General features: G+C 40.3%; 1 protein-coding gene across 7 annotated transcripts in view; it reads left to right on the top strand.

Moving 5' to 3' along the window:
* The window catches only part of AAK1 (AP2 associated kinase 1), a 101,880-nt gene extending 77,065 nt beyond the window's left edge, over positions 1–24,815 (top strand). For 4 of the 7 annotated variants that reach the window (XM_063448645.1, XM_063448648.1, XM_063448646.1 and 1 more), the window contains one exon: positions 21,010–24,815. In XM_063448645.1, coding sequence (XP_063304715.1) covers positions 21,010–22,076 — 1,067 coding nt within the window. In that variant the 3' untranslated portion in view covers positions 22,077–24,815. Of the gene's footprint in view, positions 1–8,921; positions 9,027–10,032; positions 11,496–21,009 lie in introns of those variants that run through there. The other 3 variants (XM_063448650.1, XM_063448649.1, XM_063448651.1) reach the window with 2 other exon arrangements.

Here is a 24,815-nt window from a genome sequence, read left to right as displayed (position 1 = left end):
TGCCACCCCACCTGTCACCCCCTTTCACCCTGTCACCCCCCTCTCACGCTGCCACCCCACCTGTCAGTCCCTGCCACCCCACCTGTCACCCCCTCTCACCCTGCCACCCCACCTCTCACCCTGTCACCCCCTCACCCCACCTCTCACCCTGTAACCCTGTCACCCCACCTCTTACTCTGTCACCCACCCTGTGACCCCCACACTGTCACCCCCCCACACTGTCACCCCCCTCATACTGTCACCCCCTCTCACCCTGCCACCCCCTCACCCTTCCTCCCCTCTCACCCCACATCTGACCCTGTCACTCACCCTGCCACCCCACCTGTCACCCTGCCACCCCACCAGTCACCCCCTATTACTGTCGCCCCCTCTCACCCTGTTACCCCCTCTCACCCTGCCACCCCACCTGTCACCTGCCTCCCCTCTCACCCCACATCTGACCCTGCCACCCCTCACCCTTCCTCCCCTCTCACCCCACATCTGACCCTGTCACTCACCCTGCCACCCCACCTGTCACCCTGCCACCCCACCTGTCACCCTGCCACCCCACCAGTCACCCCCTATTACTGTCGCTCCCTCTCACCCTGTTACCCCCTCTCACCCTGCCACCCCACCTGTCACCCCCCTCACCCTGCCTCCCCTCTCAACCCACATCTGACCCTGTCACTCACCCTGCCACCCCCTCTCACCCTGCCACCTCACCTGTCACCCCCTCTCACTCTGCCACCTCACCTGTCACCCCCTCTCACTCTGCCACCTCACCTGTCACCCCCTCTCACTCTGCCACCTCACCTGTCACCCCCTCTCACTCTGCCACCTCACCTGTCACCCCCTCTCACTCTGCCACCTCACCTGTCACCCCCTCTCACTCTGCCACCTCACCTGTCACCCCCTCTCACTCTGCCACCTCACCTGTCACCCCCTCTCACTCTGCCACCTCACCTGTCACCCCCTCTCACTCTGCCACCCCACCTGTCAGTCCCTGTCACCCCCCTCTCACCCCACCTCTCACCCTGCCACCCCACCTGTCACCCCCTCTCACCCCACCTCTTACTCTGTCACCCACCCTGTGACCCCCACTCTGTCACCCACCCTGGCACTCCCCTCATACTGTCACCCCCTCAAACCATGTCACCCCCTCTCACCCTGCCACCCCCTCACCCTTCCTCCCCTCTCACCCCACATCACCCCCTCTCACCCTGCCACCCCCTCACCCTTCCTCCCCTCTCACCCCACATCTCACCCTGCCACCCCACCTGTCACCCCCTAATACTGTCGCCCCCTCTCACCCTGTTACCCCCTCTCACCCTGCCACCCCACCTGTCACCCCCTCACCCTGCCTCCCCTCTCACCCCGCCTCCCCTCTCACCCCACATTTGACCCTGTCACTTACCCTGCCACCCCACCTGTCACCCCTCTCACCCTGCCACCTCACCTGTCACCCCTCTCACCCTGCCACCTCACCTGTCACCCCCTCTCACTCTGCCACCTCACCTGTCACCCCACCTCTTACTCTGTCACCCACCCTGTGACCCCCCACACTATGTCACCCACCTTACTCTGTCAACTTACCCTGTCACTCCCCACACACTGTCACCCCACCTCACACTGTCACCCCCTCTCACCCCACATCTGACCCTGTCACTCACCCTACCACCCCCTCTCACCCTGCCACCACACCTGTCACCCCCTATGTCATTTTCCCACACACTCTGTCACCTCTCTCCATACACACTGTCACCTACCTCCATACACACTATCGCTCCCTCTAAACACACGGGCACCACTCTGCGCACTCTGGCACCCTCGTGCTCTTTTACACTCACCCTGCCACAGTTACTCCTTTACTCACCCTGTCACCCCCTAAAGGCAATCATTCTACACAGTACACACTGTCATAAAACATAGCGTCGCCATGAACTTAATGCCAAAGGCCAGTACACAAACATACACATGCTCAGGGAAACATACATACATATACAAAGATACTCACTGCCAGACACACACTCTCAGGTACACACAGGTAAATGCACAATGCAACTATGTATACAAAGACTAGTTCTCTATATCCAGTACTGCAAGCTTCCTTTCAATATATCTACAGCTTCTTATATACACACACACAAGTCAACTGCAATTTTTTTCCAATAATGGTGTTAGTGGGGGCCTCATGTATGAATTTCGCCTAAGGCCTCGCCAAGTCTAGAGCCGCCACTGCTCGTGAGACATTACTCTACACAAATATGAGTGTTTTAGAGCAGTAAAACGTATTATATTGATATCATCGGTAAAATGTCAGTTTATGTGTGCAAAAAAACAAATATAAACGCTCATTTTGGCCAGGGTTTGTGACTAATGTAACTAATGTTATATTAGTTGGGCCTGGTTCGTTGTGTTTGAAATTGCAAGGTTCAGTAATAATATTCAGGTAGAGAATAACGAGTCTTAGAAATACATAGAAAAAAAAAACATTAAACAGAAGAACTTTTGCTGGCAGTGTGTTGTCCGCTTTAGGTGGGTGCAGAGTGAAATTCGATCTGCAAGTCATGGGCCAAGAGTCTCGATATATGGGGCTATGTTTGTACCCAGGTGGGTCAAGTGGGTAAAAAAAAAAAGTGAAAAAAGAAAAATTTTAACTTGGCTTCAAACTTCAGCTCGTGTAATGTCCTTCTTTGAGCTAGAATGTCTCGGTACGGGTGTTCGGCAGCCGCGTACGCCTTTTTCCCTGTTCCCCGTGGGATGAATGGAACGGTTTTCGGTGGGTCCCATCTTGGTTTATCTACAGGTGGTTCAGGGCCGCAACCCCTCCAGCGGTAACCCGAGTTGGCGCAGCAAGGCAGTTGCTTCTCAGAGGTCCGAGATGGAGTGGACCTGGTTGTCGTGCTGTATCTGTAATGTGCGCGCCAGCGATAGTTGATATGGTGGTCTCTAAGCAGTGTGGTGAAAGGTTGCAAGGACCTGCGCCACTGCAAAGTGCCGCCGACAGGTCTGTGTAGAAGGACAGGGTCATGGATTCGAAGTTGTAGGTGGCAGACCCTTTCAGGGCCGCGAGGACCGCCGTCTTGTCGGCCAAGCTTTTGAACTTTACCACGAGGTCTCGGGGGGGCCGCTTCCGGGGTTTGGGGATCCGAAAGGCTGCTTCGTAGCTGAGGTTTCTGGCTTGTTTGGGTGCCAGTAAAGCTCCTGTTAGCCGCCTTAGGAGATGTGGGATCTCCTCCTCCGGGATATCCTCTGTGACTCCGCGGATCTTCAAATTATTGCGGCGCCGTATATCCTCCATTGCCGCAAAGCGTTGCTCGGTCCTGGCCTGTTGCTGTGTGAGTTCCTGGATTTCCTTCCTGAGCTCTGTGATTTCTTGCATTTGTTGCGTGGAGGTTGCCTCTACCACGTCGATGCGACTCACCAGGCCTGTGAGGGTCTGCCCGTAGCTGTGCGACATCTGCCTGGAGGATCTTCTGCAAGACTCCCAGAAGGGTTTTTAACAGTGTCACTGTTACCGGGCCTGTGTCTCCTGGGCTCGATGCCGGCTGTTGGGGTCTCGTTGGAGTTAAGCTTCCAATGGCCTCCTCGGGGAAGAAATCCTCTGAGGAGTCAGAAAAGTCCTCAAGGCCGGCGGCCATTTTGGGGCCGTATGCACCTTGCGCCTGGTGGAATAAGTCTCGTATGCTGGCCCCCCGGTTTGGGTCGGTCCGACTTTTGCTTTTTTCTTTTCCTCCCCATTGCGGTTATGGGTCGCTGGGGTATTTTTATCTGTGTTTGGGTTCCAGAAAAGCACTAATTTGCGCTGGGCAACCACGGAGCCCATCTACCCTGCGTCCGTTTGGTTCAACCGTCAAGCTCCGCCCCCTTATTTTTTTAATAGTAAATTATATGATATGAAAATAATGGTATTGTTAGAAAAAAACATTTAATGGCGAGAAAATTGGTATGTATTATGTGTGGGTACAGTAAATGAGTAAGGGAAATAAACGCTAAACACAAACACCGCAGAAATGTAAAAACAGCCCTCGTCCTTAGCGGTAAGACAATTTAAATACATGGTCTGGTCACTAAGGGGTTAAAGGGACACTATTGTCACCAGAACACGTACAGCTTATTGCATTTGTTCTGGTGAGTAGAATCATTCCCTTCAGGCTTTTTGCTGTAAACACTATCTTTTCAGAGATAATGCAGTGTTTACATTGTAGCCTAGTGATAACTCCACTGGCCACTCCTTAGATGGCTTCTAGAGGTGCTTCCTGGGGCAGTGCTGCACATTAAGCAGCACTGCCATTAGTGTCTCCACCCTCTGCGTGCAGACACTGAACTTTCTTCATAGAGATGCATTGATTCAATCTCTATGAGGAGATGCTGATTAGCCAGGGCTATGTTTGACTTGTGCTGGCTCTGCCCCTGATCTGCCTCCTTGACAGTCTCAACCAATCCTATGGGGAAGCATTGTGATTGACTCAGACCACCCCTTTTAATGATGTCAGCAGACAGGGCCAAAGCCAGCAACTGCAGACTTGAATACAAGTTTTTACTATATTTAGGGAGGCAAGGGGGCTAGATGGTGGTTTTAACACTCTAGGGTCAGGAATACATGTTTGTGTTCTTTTAAAGTGCTCAGTCACTCTACGGCTGAGACACTCATGCTGTGGCGAGCTGAAATGTGAAGCTTCATTGGAGCTGTGACTCTGATCTGGTTCTGACTTCAATACGTTTTAATTAATCTGTAATGATTGTTGATTCCTTTAACCATGTCAGCTACTTCTTGGCTTCATTGTGGCTGTAGTACCTCTGCAGATGAATTGTATTGCCAGCTGCAAAGGTAATAAGGAGTCTATGGGGTCTGTATCAGCATCTTGATGCTTTAACCATGTGCACACTGTGCAGCAATATTTAATAGAAAATTAAAATTAACATAGCAGGAGCACTATTAAAGATGAGACCATGTAAGGGAGAGCCTACGAGAGGTCTAGGAAGATAGAGGGCTAAAGCATTTTAGAGAAATGCACTGTGTGAGGATCTCTGTATTACACCTCTGTGTAATCCATCACAGTGATCCTGGCTGTGTAATATAGTTATGTGTATCTCCTTATTAACAGCTATACCTGTTGCATGGGTGTCTCTGTAGTCTACCCAACTCTGTGTATAGGTATCTTTTGGATTCTGTCCAGTTCTGTGTATTGTATCTTTATTTTGTTTCTCGTCTGTTTGTGGTATGGTTATCTCTGTATTGTAGTCAGCTCTATGTATTTTACAGATAACTGTTTTAGTGTAAGAGCATCTTCGTATTGTGCTCAACTCTATGTATTGTACAAGTATGTCTGTACTGTAAAGGGAGGAGTTAAGCTCTGGTGCAGGAGTGTGGTGCCCCACCATCTCACAACTTCACCTGATTTCACTGAATGTGAACCCACTATAAAAAAAAAAAACATACCTGAAAATACATGTTGGTCAAAAAAAAAAAAAACCAAACACAATCTTTTAGAAATTATATGAATAAAACAAAATGTGCTGGAATAGATTGCAAAATAATATTGCAGACAAGTCTGCAGGTTTCAATGAAGTGTTGCTTTCTGTGAAGTTTTGATTTCTTGTTTTCCTAACTTTATATAATCTTAATTATATAATGTTGTGGTAATTGTAGTCCAATGTATGGGTTCCTGTTTGCCATCCTTTAACTTGCAAGGTGTGTGTATATGGCTGAAGGATCATGCCATACACTAAAGGTAGCAATAAGGTTTTTTTTTTTTTCACAATTTTTTTTTTAATGTGTCATTAAAAAAAATAAAAAATAATAATAATCCTGTTATATTAAACAATAGTTTGAAGGTGACTATTGGTCTTCCCAATGAGAGCTGGAAGCTCAAGCACTCATCTTTCAACAGCCCTATGTTAAATCTAGCTCATTGTCTTTGAGTGTTAACTGATCTCAGCCAATGGGATAAGCCCTACAGTGCCAGGTTTAACTCTGTGCGGAGAGCTTCTGGCTCTCATGGAGGACAGGTGCCCAGCAGACCCGGGGTAAGTTGTCAAACCATTTGACCATTTACATTGGGATGGCGCCAGGGCACTCTTGGCACGCTGTAGTGGTTATGAAGCTTGGAATTATTATTTTTAGGATGTGCTGTGCTTCTGTAGTTTCAATTCCTATGTGGAAGAGCCTAGCTAATATTGAGTTGACTAATTTTTTCTTGATCTGTAATGTTTATCCCAGGATCTGCAGCTTTTGACTGAAAACAAATTTTCGACACCTCCGTAAGATTTTATGGGAGTGTTGAATGATTTAAAGAAGTATAAAATTGTACAGCAGCCAAAGACAAGGTTTCAATTAGTGTCATTTATTTCAAAAACAAAAATGTTAATTATTATTATTATTATTATTATAGGTATTTATATAGCGCCAGCATATTCCGTAGCACTTTACAATAGTATCAAAGGGGGAGATTTAACAATAAATAGGACAATTACAAAAACTTACAGGGACAATAGGTTGAAGAAGGCCCTGCTCAAACGAGCATACAGTCTATAGGAGGTGGGGTATGAAACACAACAGGACAGGAGGTAGCAATCAAATAAGGTGGGAGTGAAGCAGAGCTGGAGGAGAGAGTAGAGTGCTGCCCTTTAGGAGAGAGCAAGGGAAAGGTATGTGAGGTAGAGGTTACTCTGGGAGGCCATAAGCTTTCCTAAAGAGATGTTTTTGAGGCACTTCTTAAATGACTGAAGACTAAAGGAGAGTCTGATAGTGGTAGGCAGGCTATTCCAAAGGAAAGGAGCCACCCGCGAGAAGTCCTGCAAGCGTGAGTTAGCCATATGTGTGTGAGGAGCTGACAGGAAAAAGTCATGGGCAGAATGGAGACACTAAGAAGGGGCATACCTGCGGATCAATGAAGAGATATAGGAGGGGCTAAAATTGTTCAGTGCTTTATAGGTATGGATTAGTACCTTGAATTGACTCCTATAGGATACAGGAAGTCCGTGTAAGGACTGACAGAGGAGAGAGGTGTGAGAGGAGCAACATGAGAGGAAAATGTCTAGCTACAGCATTTATTACAGACTGTAGCAGGGAAATACGACTTCTGGGAAGACCTATTAGGAGAGCGTTAAAATAATCCATGCAAGAGATTACTAGAGAATGGACAAACTCCTTAGTAGCATCTTGCTAAGAAAGGGGCGGGTGCAGGCTATGTTTTTAAGATGGAATCTACAGGATTTGGTAACAAACTGGATATGAGGCTTAAAGGTGGGCCAGAATCTAATATAGCGCCAAGACGGCACGCTTGCAAGGATGGGCTGATGTGGGTACCACCAGCTTGAAGGGAGAGTGAAAGAGGAGGATCATAATTAGTAGGAAGAAGGACAAGAAGTTTGGTTTTAGAGAGCTTGAGTTTTAAAAAGCCAGAGGACATCCAATCAGAGATGGAAGAAAGGTAAGCAGTGACACGCAGAACGTCTGGGGAGGAGAGGTATATCTGGTTGTCAGTGTACAGGTGGTATTGGAATCCAAATGAGGTAATAAGTTTGGCAAGAGAGGCAGTAGAAAAAGAAAAAAAGAAGAGGACCAAGTACAGAGCCTTGGGGTTTTCCAACAGAAAAAGGACAAAGGGAGGAGATATCATTAGAAAAGGAGACACTGAATGAGCGTTTGAAAAGATAGGAGGAAAACCAAGAGAGGACAGTGTTACAGAGACAGAGTGATTAAAGAGTTTTGAGAAGGAGAACATGGTCAACAGTGTCAAAGGCAGCAGAGTGGTCAAGAAGCTTTAGGATGGAGCAGTGCCCTTTGGCTTTAGCTGTGCTTAGATCATTAGTGACTTTAATAAGAGCAGTCTCAGAGTGGAGGGGGCGGAAGCCAGACTGAAGAGGGTAAAGGAGAGAGGGGAAATTGAGGAAACAAGCCAGACGGGTAAAGACAAGTCTTTACAGAAGCCTTGAGGAAAAAGGGAGCAGGGATATGGGACGATAGTTAGAAGGGGAGGACGGGTCAAGAGATGTTTATTTTTTATTTTTTTTTAAGATGGGTGTTCATTTCTGTGGGTAGCATTTAACTGAAACTCTGCACATAAAGTCTTGATCCATCATGACAACTTCAATAAAGTGGTCATGGTGCTTGTAGTAACCCTTTAATGTTTTGCCATGTTCTAGGTAAAACAAAGTTTGTGATAAAATGTACCATTATGTATTTAATTTGCAAACAAGTCTTTGTTACTGAATTGAGGAGTCAAAGACCAAGAAGTCTGGAGGACCAGATGTTTGGTGAGACAAGTCTAAGGAATCCAATAAGTTGGCCAACCTTAAGTCTATATTATTTGGTCTAGGTGCAAACTTAGATAAACATATTGATGTAAACAAAGTAAGACAAAATGTCTTTGATATCCGTTTAATTGTTTAAATCGGAACCTGCATGCTTTTGCTTGTGCAAAGAGTTTATTCTGCCCCCTGAATGGTTGAGAGTGGATGATGATTTGGTTTGGGTTAGTGTTGATTGAAATTTCACAGTTCTCATTGTATTCTTTTCCCCAACCAAAACCCATTTTCATCCATTGTGCAGTCTGTTATCTCCAAACTTGCTTTTTTTTCTAAGCCTGGGGTAGACAGTCACAAGGCTTACATGCTTCAGCATATTCTTATGCTTCACCAACATCTGTAGAGCCTTAGACTGCCTGCCCCAACCTTAAGCTATGCCACTCTAGCATTCAGAGGTCTTTGTTTGAATAATATAATAGTTGATCATCTAACCCTACAACATGCTTTTTATCATATAGCATGTTTCCTTTGAACTAGTTCAGTGCTGATTGACACGGCCAAAAGGCAGCAATGCCCCATTGCTTCTCTTCCTTGCTTTGCTTGTACGTAGACATTTTAACAAGCGTCTCTCTTCCGCTGTCTGAGCTCGCTGCTTCTCTCTCTCTCTTTATCTCCTACGCATGCTGCAGATGATACTAACTTCCTAACGGGCTTTGATATGCCGGACGAAACAGAAAAAAGGGCTGATGATGAATTTGATCCTATTCCGGTTTTGGTATCCAAAAACTCCCAAGGTAAGCTGGAGAAGGAAAGTGATAAATGATGTTTGAGGGGTGGATAGTCAATTTACGATACTTGGTGTCCCCTTTCTAAAAACCCTGAAAGGCTATAAGTTTCTAAAAATGAAAAGCAGTACTTACTTTTCTTCCGGCACCAACATGATCTGCGATTTGTGTGTGACACCTACTTCTAGCTTCCTTCCTTTTTCCGTTTGCCTCCAAGCAATAATCCCGGCTTGGGAATGCTTTACCCCACCGGCGAGATCCTTCCACATGTAGCTGATGCACAAGCTTGATTGCCATAGGATCTGTATTTGACACTTCAGCTAGTACCGTAGTATAGTCACTGCAACTACAGCACGTTTTGTAGTTGCTGTGCTGTAAAGGAGAAAAACTCCTGTAAGAGGCTTCCCCTGCTCTACCCTGTCTATTAGTTGTTGAAATGCAGTCGACATTATTATTATTAATATTATTATTATTGGCATGTAAATAGCATCAACATATTCTGCAGCGCTTTACAATATTATAAAGGGGAAAATGTAACAATATATAAGACTATTACAAAATGTTACAAAGCAATAGGTTCATGAGGACCCAGCTTAAACAAGTTTACAATCTAGAGATAGACCTTTGTCTAAGAAGTGATTGCGAGGTAGGAGTCGACTTGTGACAAGATTTTTACACTGCCATTTATGGGATACTAATAAAAATATAGAGTATGCTGAACCCCCCTCCAATAATTTACTTTAGAAAGCAATCTCAAAATTCTGCTTCTTTAACCATATGAACATTTTGTAGCTGTTTAAGGCCTGCAGTTGATTTATTTATTCTAACTTTTATGTGGCTGAGTGTGCCTGCAAATTGCAACCTGTAACTCCACTTTCATCTGTAGCACACAATAGATGTTTATTTGCATTTTATTGCTGATCCTGTTGCTCAATATTTCCTTATTCTTCTGATTTTGTCCCTGTCTCTGTTCTCACCAATATACTGAACCACTGTCTCTCCCCCTGCTCTCTAGGTCCTCACCCTAATAACAACAGTGGGAACTCTGAGTCCAGCCTACCAAACATGACCAGGTCTCTTCTACTGGTGGATCAGCTCATAGACTTGTAAACTGCACAAGCGCTAGCAAAATCCTCCTCTCTCTCCAGAGGAAAAAATACCCTGCATATATATATATATATATAGATAGATATATATATGTACATCTCTTAATTTTTTATTTGATCCTTCTGTGTACATCAGTATAGTGTGGATCTATTAAGGAGCCTGTGGCTGACTCTGAATACATATCTTTGCGCCTTTCTTGTCTTGTACAACCTGCTTCCATCTTAAGAAATAGACACCTATATGAGGAGGACTGAGCAAGAGGTAGAAGGTGGTAGGTGAGAAAGGAATCCCTTTCTGCTCCAGATGAGGATATATTGATGCTCTTTGCTATTTTTCAATGAAATCGTTACTCTGTCTTACAAAGTCGAATGTTAAACATAGATCAACAATGGAAATTGAGAGTATTCTGAATTGTAACAACAAGATAACTTAGCAGCAGCTCATTTATTTAAAACCAACCTATTTTGCAAGAGGTGGGGCGTCCCAGAGGCAAACTTCCGTCAAGTAAATTCAAGGGAAACCCCTTTTCCCCGTTAATTCTGGAAGTTTGAACATTTTTGGAAAAAATATCAATCTGTAGAAAGTTATTTTACAACTCTGAGTGGCCTGTTATAAAAAGCGATGCAGATTTTGCTGTAAAATTATATTCTCTCCTTGATTATTGTGATGTAAAAATCCAGAACAGAGCCAGTCGTGGTGCCGTAATCACATAGCAGCTGCCATTGTGGCTTGGAATGACTACCAAAATCAAAAGGTTTTGGATCAGTCATTACAATATCCGGCAGAAACCTTAATTAGTAGGTACAATATTCCCATGAGGTGCTTCAAGTTAACTGCTTAGACTTTGGATTTTGTACTTGAAGGACTATTTCCTTTTTTCTTTTCTTTTTTTTCTTGTAGCATAGTACAGTTGCTGTGTGTCTGCAATGTTACTAGACAGATGTCCACTGCATCTTGCATATGTGTCAGAAATTCCAATGTAAGTTATGAGGACAATGTGGTCCCTTTGTTGTGTTTAAAGAAAGAGTTAATGTTTGCTGCTGTAAAGTTCTCCTGATTTCGGGATGTGAAGCGTATACTAGCTTGAAGCTGATTTAGAAATAAATCATAGAACATTAAAGGTTACATGACCTTACTATGAATGTATGGAATGATATGGTTAGAGCAGGGTCAAAATAAAATAAATACAGATTTATAAGGTGTGTGAATGCGGGGTTTGTATTAATGACTAAATGTACAGAGACACAGATGAGCCGACAGGGTACCCATTATATCATCAATGTTGGTTATTTGTAACTAAAGCATATGTCTGTAAAAGAAATGTAATGTATCACATATCTTCCTTTTTGAGATATACATATAATGCCTGTTTAAGCCATCCTAATTTTTTTTGGCCCTAGAGAATGAAATATAATGAAAAGTAAAATAGCACAAAAATGTCATCAATATATCCGTATATTCTACAGCACGTTTGTGCAATCAGTTTAACCTTGAATTCAATGAAGATCTTCTAGAAAACGGCATTTAAATATAGAAAAAGAGTTGGGTGCAATGCTATACTAATCCTCACTTATAAGTGTTTCTTAGATTTAAATTACCGTAAATAAAATGGAAATTCTAGAAGAAAATACTGGCTCTGCAAAGAGTAAAGCAAAATCTATAAAATTCACTTGCAGTATTTTGCTGACTGAGTGCTAATAACTGCAGAATTGGCACTATGTATATTTGATATCCAATAATCGCATATACCTCTGACTGTTTTTCTTTACATGGGGAAACCTATCTGCCCCTACTATGTATTTTATTTCCTTTGGTTTATGTATTATTATTTTATTTTATCTTTTGTTATATATATTTTTTAAACTTAAATTGGTGTTTAAAGCTGTATTGGTGCGTGTATGTCTCCTGCAAGAAAAGCATATTCTATGTCTGTACAGCAGTTAGTGGGAGCGTTTGAAATATATGTGTATACTGTGCACATCATTCACAAGGTGTACAAATTGTTAGGGTGGAATTTATCTGTATGTTTAATGGTTACCCCTTTTCAATGTGATGGAGTTTACGTCTGTAAATAGGACTCTCGGTTTTGAGTGTTCGAAGAACCTCCTGTATACACCTGGTTTCTACCTGTGTCCAATACACAAATCTTGCTTTCTTCTATATCGTATCAAATAACTTGTTCTCTTCTTGAGAGCATTTATCATTGCTGTAGAAAAAAACAACAAACTTTAGTGAAGTGATTGGTAGATCTTTGACTTGTGTATATATAAATATATAAATATATTTCTGTTATTTTAGTCCATTTGCCTTCTCCAGTACAGAATTATTGCAGTTTGTCTTTAGGTTTTCAGAATAATTAAAAAAATAAAATAATGATAATGTAAAAATGACTGGCATATGAATCCTGCACATTTCCCAATTGTATAGTAGAATCTATTTCTGTGAATTAAAGGATTTTAAAGAATGGTTTCTGAACTCAGATTTCACTTTGATCCCACATGATGTTGTACTGGTGTACTTGTGTCAATAGTGGCATTTTTGTTTCACATCTGCAAGTGACTTCACAAAACTTTACAGACATAGACTGTTAAAATTTTTTACAGAATTTAATTTGTGAAGTCCAGAATATTGTATTAAATTATGATTTGAACCTAAACCCAGTTTGTAGTTAAAACAAAATCATAAACCACCATATAACAATCTGTTTGGGTGAGTAGCTTGTGTGAACTAAATCTGATAACTGGGAGTGTATGTAAAACATTGCCAGAAGGGTTAACATTGATTCAACTTGGCCGGATACCCATTTACCATTTTGGCCCCATTTCTGTTCAATTTCTAGCATGCATTTTATTTTTTATTGGCAAATTTGATTTATTTATATATATATATATATATATATATATATATATATATATATATATATATATATGTATATATATTTATTTAATTTTTTTGTTATTTATGTTATCTTTGTCTTTAAGTAATAAAAAATCTCAAATGGAAAATGGACAAAAATATTTTGAATACATGAGGCTTTGGGGACTGGGCAATCATCTGTTCTGGGTTTATTTTTTTTTTATTATTTTTTTTGGACGGGGTGGGTAAGAGGGGTGAGTTAAAACAGTTTGACAAAAAAACAGATGGACAGTTCCCAGTGAGTCCCTTTAGCATAACCACTATAATACACTGTGATTATGGAGTTTAATATATTGAAAGTACTTTTTTCAATCCATACACGGTTATGGAAAGGCATCACAGTATTTAGTGGACATTTAAACATTACATGATCAAGAGGCGTAATTAGATTAGTTGATGTCCTATGCATACATTTTAGCACACTTTATGAAACAACAAATGGGATTCTAGAAAGGAAAATAGAGTGGAGGAAAAACAAAAGTGAAGGAAACTGTGGATTTTGTAGACTGAAGAGGAGGTGGTGCCCTTAGTCCACAAGAAAGTCATGGTCTGCTGAGTCAAAGAGTCTACGAACAGCAGCCTCGTTGAGCCATGTGTAATCAACTAGGACTTAGAAGTAGAGACATTAACTCCATATAATGCACTAATCCTGTTGGTTTTGCCCCCATGTGCCAATAGATGGCACCATAGGGAATAATTCTAACTTCCAACAGTTGTTTTGTTTTGTTTTTTGCTGAAAAAAGCACATTCTTTGGTTAAATGGTCTCTGTAAGCAACAAACTCCTTCAGCTGTCTGAAGTAGTAACGGTGCAAGGTTCAGATCATAACACACTCGATTTTCAAAGCTTCTGAGATAATGAACTTTGATTTGAAATGTGTAGCTTAAAGAGACACTCCACTGCCCAATTACAAAATAAATCAAAATCACTGTTTTGTAGATACACCCCGAATAAAAATTCATAATACATTTTTTCATTGGAGTTATATCTAAAAACAGCTAGAAAAAAACTGCATATCTCGTCTGCTGCCTTTGCAAGCTCTCCCCTTCTAACCCCGCCTACATGTTCTATGGCTTTCCAATCACAGACTTCGAAAATTGCAGTTCAATGAGACGTCTTAGCAAGGCAGGTGCCATGGGCAATTGCTGCCTCTGGAGTTTAGCTTCACTGAGCTAACCAACTAGGAAGTAACATAACCTGTTTTCTGCTTGAGAAGCCAGGAGGTGAAACAAGTATACTTTATAAAAGTGAAAATTTCTATTGAAATCTGTCCTATTTCTAAAATTAAAAAAAGGATACACTCTTCACACAAAGCTTTTCAGCAAGCTAAAATACTTTAGGAGTCTGGTGTGTCCCTTTAACCCCTTAAGGACACATGACATGTGTGACACGTCATGATTCCCTTTTATTCCAGAAGTTTGGTCCTTAAGGGGTTAACCATTCCCTTGACTGATAGGCCAATTTGCCTTGTTGATTACATTAATACATTTTGTTCTAGTCTTATACACATCTTAGGGTGAGCTCTAGTTCATTTTTCTCAAGGTAATGATTCAGTGGCAAGCAGAGGGGAAAATCTTAACCAATTGCTTTAAATTCTTTACTGTAGATATCTGCAAACTGCACTTTTAGTGATGTTCATCCAAGATGTAACTGATGGCTACTTGAGTACCAAATAGAATGCGTTTCACAAACACCCACAGTACAAAAGAATAGGTTGTGGGGATATTTATGGGTTAATAATAGTAAACAGTTGAGAATTGCCCACTATTTCAATTCTCAGATCCCAAAGATCGTTATTGTGTAAGTGAAATGTATTCCATATAAATAAAATCACAATTATTTTTTTTATAAAAATAGATAAAATTTATTGTGACAATTTAAATAATAATAATATGTAACATGCGTGATAATAATCAATTAATATTTAGTATAACATGGTATGTAATACAACGGCAATACATTCCCCAATGGTTGACAATGATTTATGATAGTACTTCACAGAGAAACAAAAGTGAAACTTACACACACAGAGCTTGCAGCATAAGGCCATAAAACTTGGCTAACCGTTAGAATAACCCTTTCAATGCTGGTTAGATCTTTTTGGACATATAAGATCTATTCTCATGTAATTTTAAATAAAATAACATTTAAACCAGCTCATTAGTCATTTCCTGGAACCATCCAATAAGGGTAATCTACCATGTTCTATAAGCAGAATTGTAACTTGCCTAAACAGATATTTTATCTTATTTTAGAGCAAATCAATACACCTGGATAAATATCACGATATGCTAACATGTGATATGTCACATTAATATATATAATCCTTTCTATCTGCAGAATAGAATACTTAATTATATATTCTTTAGTAACTAAGATTTCTAAATATCGAAATCTGATCGTGATTTATCCAGTCATATATCATGCTATCAGAAAATTTTAATTAATTTAGATTAATTAAATGAAACCAGTATAATTACCAGTTAGGTAGATTTTCTCATCATATGAGTAGGTAGTCTCAGGAACTGAATGGATGTGTGATGGTGTGTAAGAAATTCTGAGTGTCCTGGAGTGGATATCTGTCATTGATTTCTCTGCATTGCCCCCGACTGCTCACCTCTTTGCTTCTTTTTGCATTCCTCTTTCTTCCCTTTGTCTTAACATTTAAAGGGAAAATTCACTAGGTGATAGACCAATAGAAAACTGGAGGTGTAGTTACCTTCCAGATAGCAATTTAAGTATTTGGTCTATAGAGGGCAGTCTCGTCCCACTAAACATTCCTATCAAGGAAAGAGTTAACTTTCCCTGTTGGCTATTTTGACGTCATTTAGCTTATCTTTATGGTTATCTATAACTTAAGTTTTCTGTCAGTACAAAGAGTTTCTTTAAATTTTCTTCAGACAGTGTGTCTCCAATTCCTGCCTTTAATTTCTAATATGACAGTTCGTAAACTAAGTATGACCCATAACTCACAATGGGATCTTATACAATATCGAAAGTAAAATTAAATTATTTAATCTTCTCTGTCACAAATGTCTGGGTTTAGAATTGATTATATTCCATTAGCATTTAGACAGTTTGTCCATCCCCCGTTCTCATTTCTTATCAATTTGGTTTGTATATACTAAGCAATCCTTAGCTTCTGGCAAAGTGGTTAGTTTTACAGAAGGGAAATAAATCTTGTGTCTTTTGTTAGCTAGAAAATAACAAAATGGAGTCTGCTCTGTTCAGAGTGACTCAGGCAATATACACTTATAATTTCTATCATAGCACAAAATGTCTGCCGATATAAATACCCTGACAAGGCAACATTTATTACACACATGTACATTGATAGGTTGGTGGTGTTGCTATCCCTGAAATCCCAGTAAATACATGTAGAACAGTGATTCCCAACCTTTTTACACTTTAGTACCCCATGGCACCCCATTTCCATAAATTGTACCCCTCATATTTGTGAAATGTTTGTTGCTGTTTTTTTTATTACAATTTTTATGCTTTTCTCTGCCCCAGACTCCCTGATTTTCTGCCCCTGGCTCTCCCTGCTTCTCATTGTGCAGATAGACATACCGACACAAATTCAGATAAACAGACACACAAACTAACACATGTTCAGATACACAGATACAAACACTGATACAGACACACAAAGATGCACAAACACACAGATCCAAGCAATAACGCACTCAAACAGATACACACACTGACACATGAGGATACATAGACAAACAGATCCAAAAACACACACAAAGATAGTTACAAACACTGACAAACATGCAGATACACACACACACACACACACACATTGACACACATATAGATGTACAGACACACGGATTCACATACTGACAAACATGCAGGTGCACAGATACAAACACTGATATACATGCAGATACAAACACCGACACACATACACATACACAGATTCAAACACTGACATATATACAGTTGTACAAACACACTGCTACATATCTGACACATACAAACACTGACACATATACAGATACAGACACACCTACAAACACTGACACACATACAGATAGACACACAGGCTTACATAAAGATGCATCAACTGCCACGTATACAGATGTACAAATTCAAACACTGCCACACATGGAATACACAGACACTCAGATACAAAAAATGACACACATGCAGATACAAATACAAGCAGATACAGACACATGGGTGCAAAAACTGACACATACAGTTGTAAAAACACACAGATACAATGACACACTCACACAGATACAATGACAAACACACACATTCAGATACACAGATACGCACACTGACACGCATGCAGATACGCACTCGCATAATGACACATGTAGATATACAGACACACAAACCCTGACACACATGCAGTTGCACAGGCACACTGATGCACATACTGACACAAATGCAGATACAGAGATGCAAACATTGATACACACACTGACATACATGTTGATACAGATACAGACATACAGCTACACATACTGACATACAGATGTACATATACACATTGCCACACATGCAGATACATTGATGCAAACAGTTGCACATACACACTGATACACACACTGACACACATACAGATGTATAGAAACACAGATACAAATACAGATGTACAGACAAAGATACACATATTGACACAGATACAGATACAGATACACACACTGGCACACATACAGATGTGCATATCCAAATACTGAAATGCATGCAGATGCACATACATACTGATACACATGCAGATAAACCGATCCAGACACTGACACACATACAGATGTACAGACACACAGATCCAAGCAATGATAGTCACACAGATACAAACACTGACACATATACAGTTGCACACAGATCCAAGCTACATACACACTGACGCACACACAGATGTATAGACGCACACTTCCATACATGCAAATACAGACACAGATGCAAACACTGACACACACACTGATGCACATGCAGATGCACACACTGACGCATATACAGATACACATACAGATGTAAAGACGCACACTTCCATACATGCAAATACACACTCAGGTGCAAACACTGACACACAGCTGCACAGACACAGATGCAATCATTTCATAATGATACAAGTTGCAAAGACACAGATGCAAGCACTGACACACATACAGTTGCGCGCGCACACACACACACACACTGACGCACATGCAGATACACACACACAATTCTAGCCACCCTCTAGTTTCTTAACTTGTAGGTGCTGGAGTATGGCTTCCATGGGTGGGGCTGATGGGTGTTAGAGTCTCGCTCCTCCTCTCCCTCCCTCTCTTAGCTCCCCGTCCTGTGCAGCAAATTCTATTTGAGCTGGGAGGAAAAAGCCAGCTTACTCACCTCCTCTGGCACTCCGTGCAGGTTAAAAGGGACCTGGTCACACTATTAAAGCGCCCCAACGCGTGTCCAGGCCCCAGGTGGCACTAAGTGCATGGGCCACCCGATGGACCTTCACATTTGCGGTGGCTATTACCGCGGCCATTTCCAAATTATATTTTTTGTTCTTGTTCTCCTGGGGGTATGCGTACCACGGATTGGAAACTCCTGATGTAGAACATTGACCTTAAAATAAAAAAGTAAGATAAGCGCTAATTGAAAATAAAATATCAAGCTTGCCATTTGAACACATGTTGATGCCTGTTTGATTTATTGCTATCTTTTGTTACCTATGTGAGTAAATTAGATATTTGCAAGCATGCAACCCATCCATGCTGGAAACTCTTAGGTCTATAGTGCAGTTTGTTTCAAACAGTTTGCCATGGTAAACTGGTATGCCACACGCCACTAAATGTGTGCCATGGACACTCTGACTTCAGGGCTGTGATTGGTTGAATGCAACCCTAAAAATGTGTTTCATTGTTTTTGTTTTTAAAATTGGTCTCAGCCTAGGAATTTGGATCCAATCTGGCAATTAAAAAAGCAGTCACATTTCAGTATTTCATAATGATACAATTTTGTATGGAATTGAAAGCCGTCTGGGCACTTCAAAGGTTCAATGCAAAGGCAAATTTTTATTGAAGCAGATGCAATGTGTAAATTGATGATGCAATGATGAAATACTGATTCTGACTGCGTCGAAATTTCACTTAATTTCCAAACCAATTTAAAGATACCATCAGATAAAGTGGTCACGCAGGATCCTCTATAGACTTCAGTGATGTACTCTCACGCGTTCACAAGAGTACATCACTGACGCAGCCTCAGGATGTGAAATGGATGCACAGAGAGAAGGTGTCTAGAGACCGTTTCAGGTAAGTACAACTGTATTCCCCTACACTACGCAGACACCAGACCATCGCCGGAGATGTCACTTCTGGGGGTGTTTGCAAAATATGCAATGTCCCCAAAAAGTGACAGATCTGCTTTAATTAAAATGAATAAGGTTGTCTCTCTTAAGGCATCCATCAACATTTAGAAGATGCCAACGAAGGTAAAAATTAAAATATAGTTGTTCCTTAAATATTTCTCTTATTAAAGTGTGCCTTGGTCCAAAATAGGCCAGGAACCTCTGCTTTAGTGGACATAATGAGACCCTATTAAATTTGCTATTAATATACTTGATTTAATTCGATGTGCATCCTGCTGTAATGGGCCATAGCTTCTAATAATCCTAAAATTGAATACACATATGGATTTATCAGTACCAGGAGGGTGTTTATTTTTTTATCCTCTTCTCCGGAAATATGATTTAAAGGGATACTATAGGCATCAAAACAACTTAAGCTTAACAAAGCGGTTTGGGTGTATAGGTCAGGCCCCTACAATTTCACTGCTTGATTCTCTGCCATTTAGAAGTTAAATCACCTTTGTTTCTGTTTATGCAGTCCTAGCCACACCTCCCCTGACAGTGACTCCCACAACCTGTATGAAAAAAAGTTTTATTTTCAATCACATGTTAACTTGCTTTAGAAGTTTTTACCTCATGTTCTGTAAATTAAACTTTGAATATCTAGGTTCCTTTTCAGGAAGTGTTTCGGAAGGCTGTGCAAGTGGGGTGTGGGTGGGACTGTATAAACAAAGTGATATAACTCCTAAATGGCAGATAATTGATCAGAGAGAGTGCAGGTGGATGGTTTACACCCCAAAACCGCTTCATTAACCCCTTAAGGACACACGACGTGTGTGACACGTCATGATTCCCTTTTATTCCAGAAGTTTGGTCCTTAAGGGGTTAAGCTAAAGTTGTTTGAGTGCTTATAGTATCTTTAACCTATACATTGTGCAGGTCAAAGAGGTGGTATATCATTATCTAACATTGCTTACATGCACACTTTAATACATTTAGGACTGAATACAGATTTGCAAGTTTATTTTATTATTTAGCTTAATTTTGTAAATGTAATTGAAAAGACTCCAACAATACGTGTTAGGGTCTTTCTTATCTCTTGGAAATTGTTTTTAATAATACGTGATATTTTTTTTTTTATTTTTTTTTTACCTCCAGTCTTTTATTTTTTTTACTTTGACTTTAATCATTTTATTGATGTCACTAATTTCACTAGCTTGCTAATATTTTCCCCAAGGTAAGCCATGTTATTTGTACATACGTGCATAAACTGTTTATTGTATGTGTAAATCTACTATGGATTTAGTATGGACATGTAGGCATGTGTGTGTATCTGTGTTAGTATGTGCATATATATGTGTGTGTGTGTGTGTGTGTGTGTGTGTATATATATATATATATATATATATATATATATATATATATATATATATATATATATAATGTGTGTGTATATATGTTGATATATTTAAGAAAGACTCATGAACTGTAGAGTGACTAGATTTCTCCTGCTAGGATAATTAAGTAAGGACCATAATTTAATGTAATCAACATTTTCTTATACATAATTGGTTAAATGGTCTTACTATAGTAACGTGTTTCACTGTCTTACTTTGTATATCTGTGTAGGTAATATTGCAAAGAATGTAAGGTGTTATTTTTTGCATTGTTATAGGTCTTCAGCGAGAGCCTCAAACGTTTCCACTTGGAAGTGATGTGCATCAGAACATCCTCGGTTCTGCAGGATATCCAGTGACTGTTGATAGTACCCATATTCTAGAGTTAAAGACGGATACTCCACCAAAGGGTCCCTCCATTAGCAGTTCCATTCATAGCAGTGAAGAAGAAGGCACTGATCATGAATCAGATCTGTTGGACTGCAGCGGGTCACGACCTCTGTTAATGGAGTCTGATGAAGAAGACGGCTCAAAGAAAATCAAGAATGCAGTATTTGGAAATTTTTCCCAAGAGACAATTCCTACCCTGAACTCCCAAGTGCACAATTTAACAAAAGTGGTGACTTTGGGATCTGCAGAAGGGTCTGCACAAGATATAAATATCTTTGCCACTACACCCTTCATAGGTTCAAAGGTACCCCAAGACGACTCTGATATTTTTACCAAAGCTCCTTTTGTTGCTAAATCAGCCTCTACATTGGGCCAGAATGAGGAGCCTGATGTTTTTCTTAGAGCTCCTTTCTCTAGGAAGATAAGCATAGATGAAGCAACTCCAAACATTTCACCACATGCTGTTCCATCCCTTGTAGCCCTTGATGTGGCATCAGTAGGTAATGCTACATTCCGAAACGTAGACTCTGCAGTGGGCACACCTTCGATGAAGACCTCTTATACCACTGGAAACCTCTACGCACATTCCAGCAGAATGGCTGATACAACAGAGTCCTCTCTGTTTACAAATGCTTTAAAGTGCCCACCCAGTGCAGAAAATCACAGGATCCCAGGATCTGATGTTTCACCGGAAACCGTGTTTGGGGCTGTTGTCACAACACCTTTTCGTCCTCAGTCATTGTCTAAGTATTCCCGACACTACAGTCCTCAAGATGGACAAAACATGGATGCTCAACCCATTGCTGCTTACAAAATAGTGTCTCAGGCTGCAAAAGTCTCTGTTGCTGGATCTGTTCCCATACCCTCTATGACTTACAGGACTTCAGAAACTTCCAGCTCTGATCCTTTTGATGCTGCACCCTTCCCTTCAAAATCTGGCAGACAGAATCCATAAAATTAATTGTGGTGATGATGGCTGTAGTTCTAAACATTCACAAATAGAATCCACTCCGGCTATGGTCCCCAACCTGTCAATTTATTTGGAAGCCAGTGTTGCAGTACACTTCCTGTATATTACTTTCAATGAATATTAATGTTTACAAATGAAGACCCAAAGTTGTATTAGTTTTCATTTTTCTCTATCTGTCCTCTTGGCAACGGCAGCAATCAGGAGAAAGCTTACTTTTTTTATTCATTTTCTTTACTCAGTGCAAGGAAAACTGAAACCTGTTACCTCGCGTCATCGATTTTGTAGGATTTGAGTTAGTCATTTTGTTTTTAATTGAGAAGTATTCCATAAAATAAGCAGCTTCGATTTGTAAATATTAATATTCCATTATTACCCTGTTCCTGCTTTTACCTGGCATGTTGATAGAGCAGGGATGTCAGTAGATCTTCTCATTTTTTTGATGAAGCACTATAGGATCGTTGGTTGTTTTCGTTTCTTTCCTTTTTTGTGTTGTCTGCTCCTTTAAGTATATTAAGCGCTTATATTGCCCTGCTAGAACAGTGTTTAAATCACTTTTTTTTCCATTCTATTTCCTTTTCTTATTTGTGGATCAAAATAAGTGTTACGGTTGGGTCTTAGATTTTGAGGTGCCTTATATATAGAGATGGAACAGTTTGTCCTAATATTTTCGGATTAACGTAAATTGACAACCCAGTGGCAAACTGCCAATATAGAGTCGGAAATAGCTCAGTTTAAAAACATTTTTTCAGCTAAGCTATTTTAGCCTAAATTCTGCAACTTGGTATATAGTTCTCACTGCTTAGTGAGTTAAGATCTAAATATGGGATGCCGGAGATCCTGAAAATGTGATGACGATTAATTTCATCTCAGCCTTAGAATTTTATTGCCATTCTCATTGTATATGTGCTTTTTTTTCCCTCTAGCCAACGTTTTAATGTATTAATAGAACTTGAAAAATGAAGTCCTGCGTAGCACAATGTGGATTCCATTCTTCTACACACTCAAAGCACCCAACAATATAAAACCTGTTTCAGTTGGAACAAAGGAGTGACAATGTAGCAGCTTCTTAGACTTTATTTATGTAGATCAATGTGTAACATGCATGTGCATGCATATACTGTATGTGTAATGTAAATTACAGCTGAAGCCGAAAGCAATCTCCTGCCATCAAATCTTACTTGTATGTCATGGACAAATCATCATTTTGGACACGTCCCAGAGAAGCATATACATAGATGCATTTCTCTATTTATGGAGAACTATTGCAACTTCATCTTTTTCAGAATCATATCTTTCGTATAACCCCTAATATGGGGAGAGGGAATATATTTTTTAAGGACAGTCCGGGTAAGCATAGAGTTATTGCTACTCTCTGATGGGTATTAGTTTCTAAAACTATATTATCTGAGTATGTTTACCTAGGTTTATAGTAGATCTGAAGGTATGCATGAAATAAAAGGACACATTTTCTTTAACTATCTGCTAAAACGGAGAGCCAGAAATTTATTAGGCAAAAATTTGCTGTTGACTATATAGATTTGAACTTTGAAAATCAATTAGCTAATTGAATGTGTACCATATCACTTGACACTTTTCATTTCTTTCAGTTTACTTTAACCCACTAAGATTATCATTTGGTTCAGTTTCTTCAAGTTCCTACAAAAAGTTATTAAACAATAAGTCTCACCTTCAACAAAACGTGTGATAATCGGAGGTGACTCCTTTCTTGTGTAAGTTTAGCGAGTGTAAAGAGGATCGGTAACTAAAGGGCATACAAAGCTTCTAAAGCATACAACATTGGCAGGCTTGCACTGTTATGTAACTGACACTTATGTGGAATTAACAATCTGAGTACACTTAAATTGAGTGTAAGTCCTTTATAACAGGAGTGGTCAGCCTCATCCTCTATCTGGTACTGGACAGTGTTCCCGCATAGCAGAGAATTTAAATGACAGTTCCATTAACAGACACCAGAATACTTGTTGACCACTTATATCCATCTGCCTTTCTAAATTCATGAATTATAAAGAATGTTCTGCATATATTAGTGGGGTGTGTGTGTATATGTATATAATACGTGTAGATTATATGTGTGTGTGTGTGTGTGTGTGTGTATACACACGCACATACAAAAAGACGTTGCACTTTAGTCAAGTAAATAATTACGTGACATATATTTTAGAAACCCCTTAAGTCCTCTACTTTAAAGAAAAAAAAATTAGCCTGGCCATCCCCCATCTTGGATGATGCGTTGCCATTCAACAGCTGGTTACATTGTTCTGTAGAGTAGGATCATACTGACCAAATTAGCCGCCTGTTTCACAAGACAGAAACAAAAACAAACCTGTAAAACAAGACTTTGTGCATATTTTTGGTGTTAAAAATTATTTGAACATTAATCAAATCAAAATCAGTTCTGCTTCACCTCATCGTGTAACAAAGAATAAGTTAAATGTGTTATAAAATAGAAGACAAATGAATCACTATTGGTGTGGCATTGCTATCCTGTAAATTCCAAACCTATTATTTATTGGACATTTGTAATCTAGTGTGGCTTTGCTCTGTTTTGGTGAGGTAAACTGTGGAATGCCCTGTCAATATACTCGGAGCTGTGGCACCTTCTTATTTTGCCCTTAGGTTGTGGACTGCTGCTTCTTCCATCTGAGAGGAACTTGAAGAAACATGTTGGTTAAAACATAATAAAATTTCAGTCACTGAATTAAA

The sequence above is a fragment of the Pelobates fuscus genome, chromosome 3 (genome assembly GCF_036172605.1).
Source record: "Pelobates fuscus isolate aPelFus1 chromosome 3, aPelFus1.pri, whole genome shotgun sequence".
Lineage (NCBI taxonomy): Eukaryota > Metazoa > Chordata > Amphibia > Anura > Pelobatidae > Pelobates > Pelobates fuscus.
Note: the sequence above shows the minus strand (reverse complement) of the source record. Positions and strands in the feature narration are given on the sequence as shown.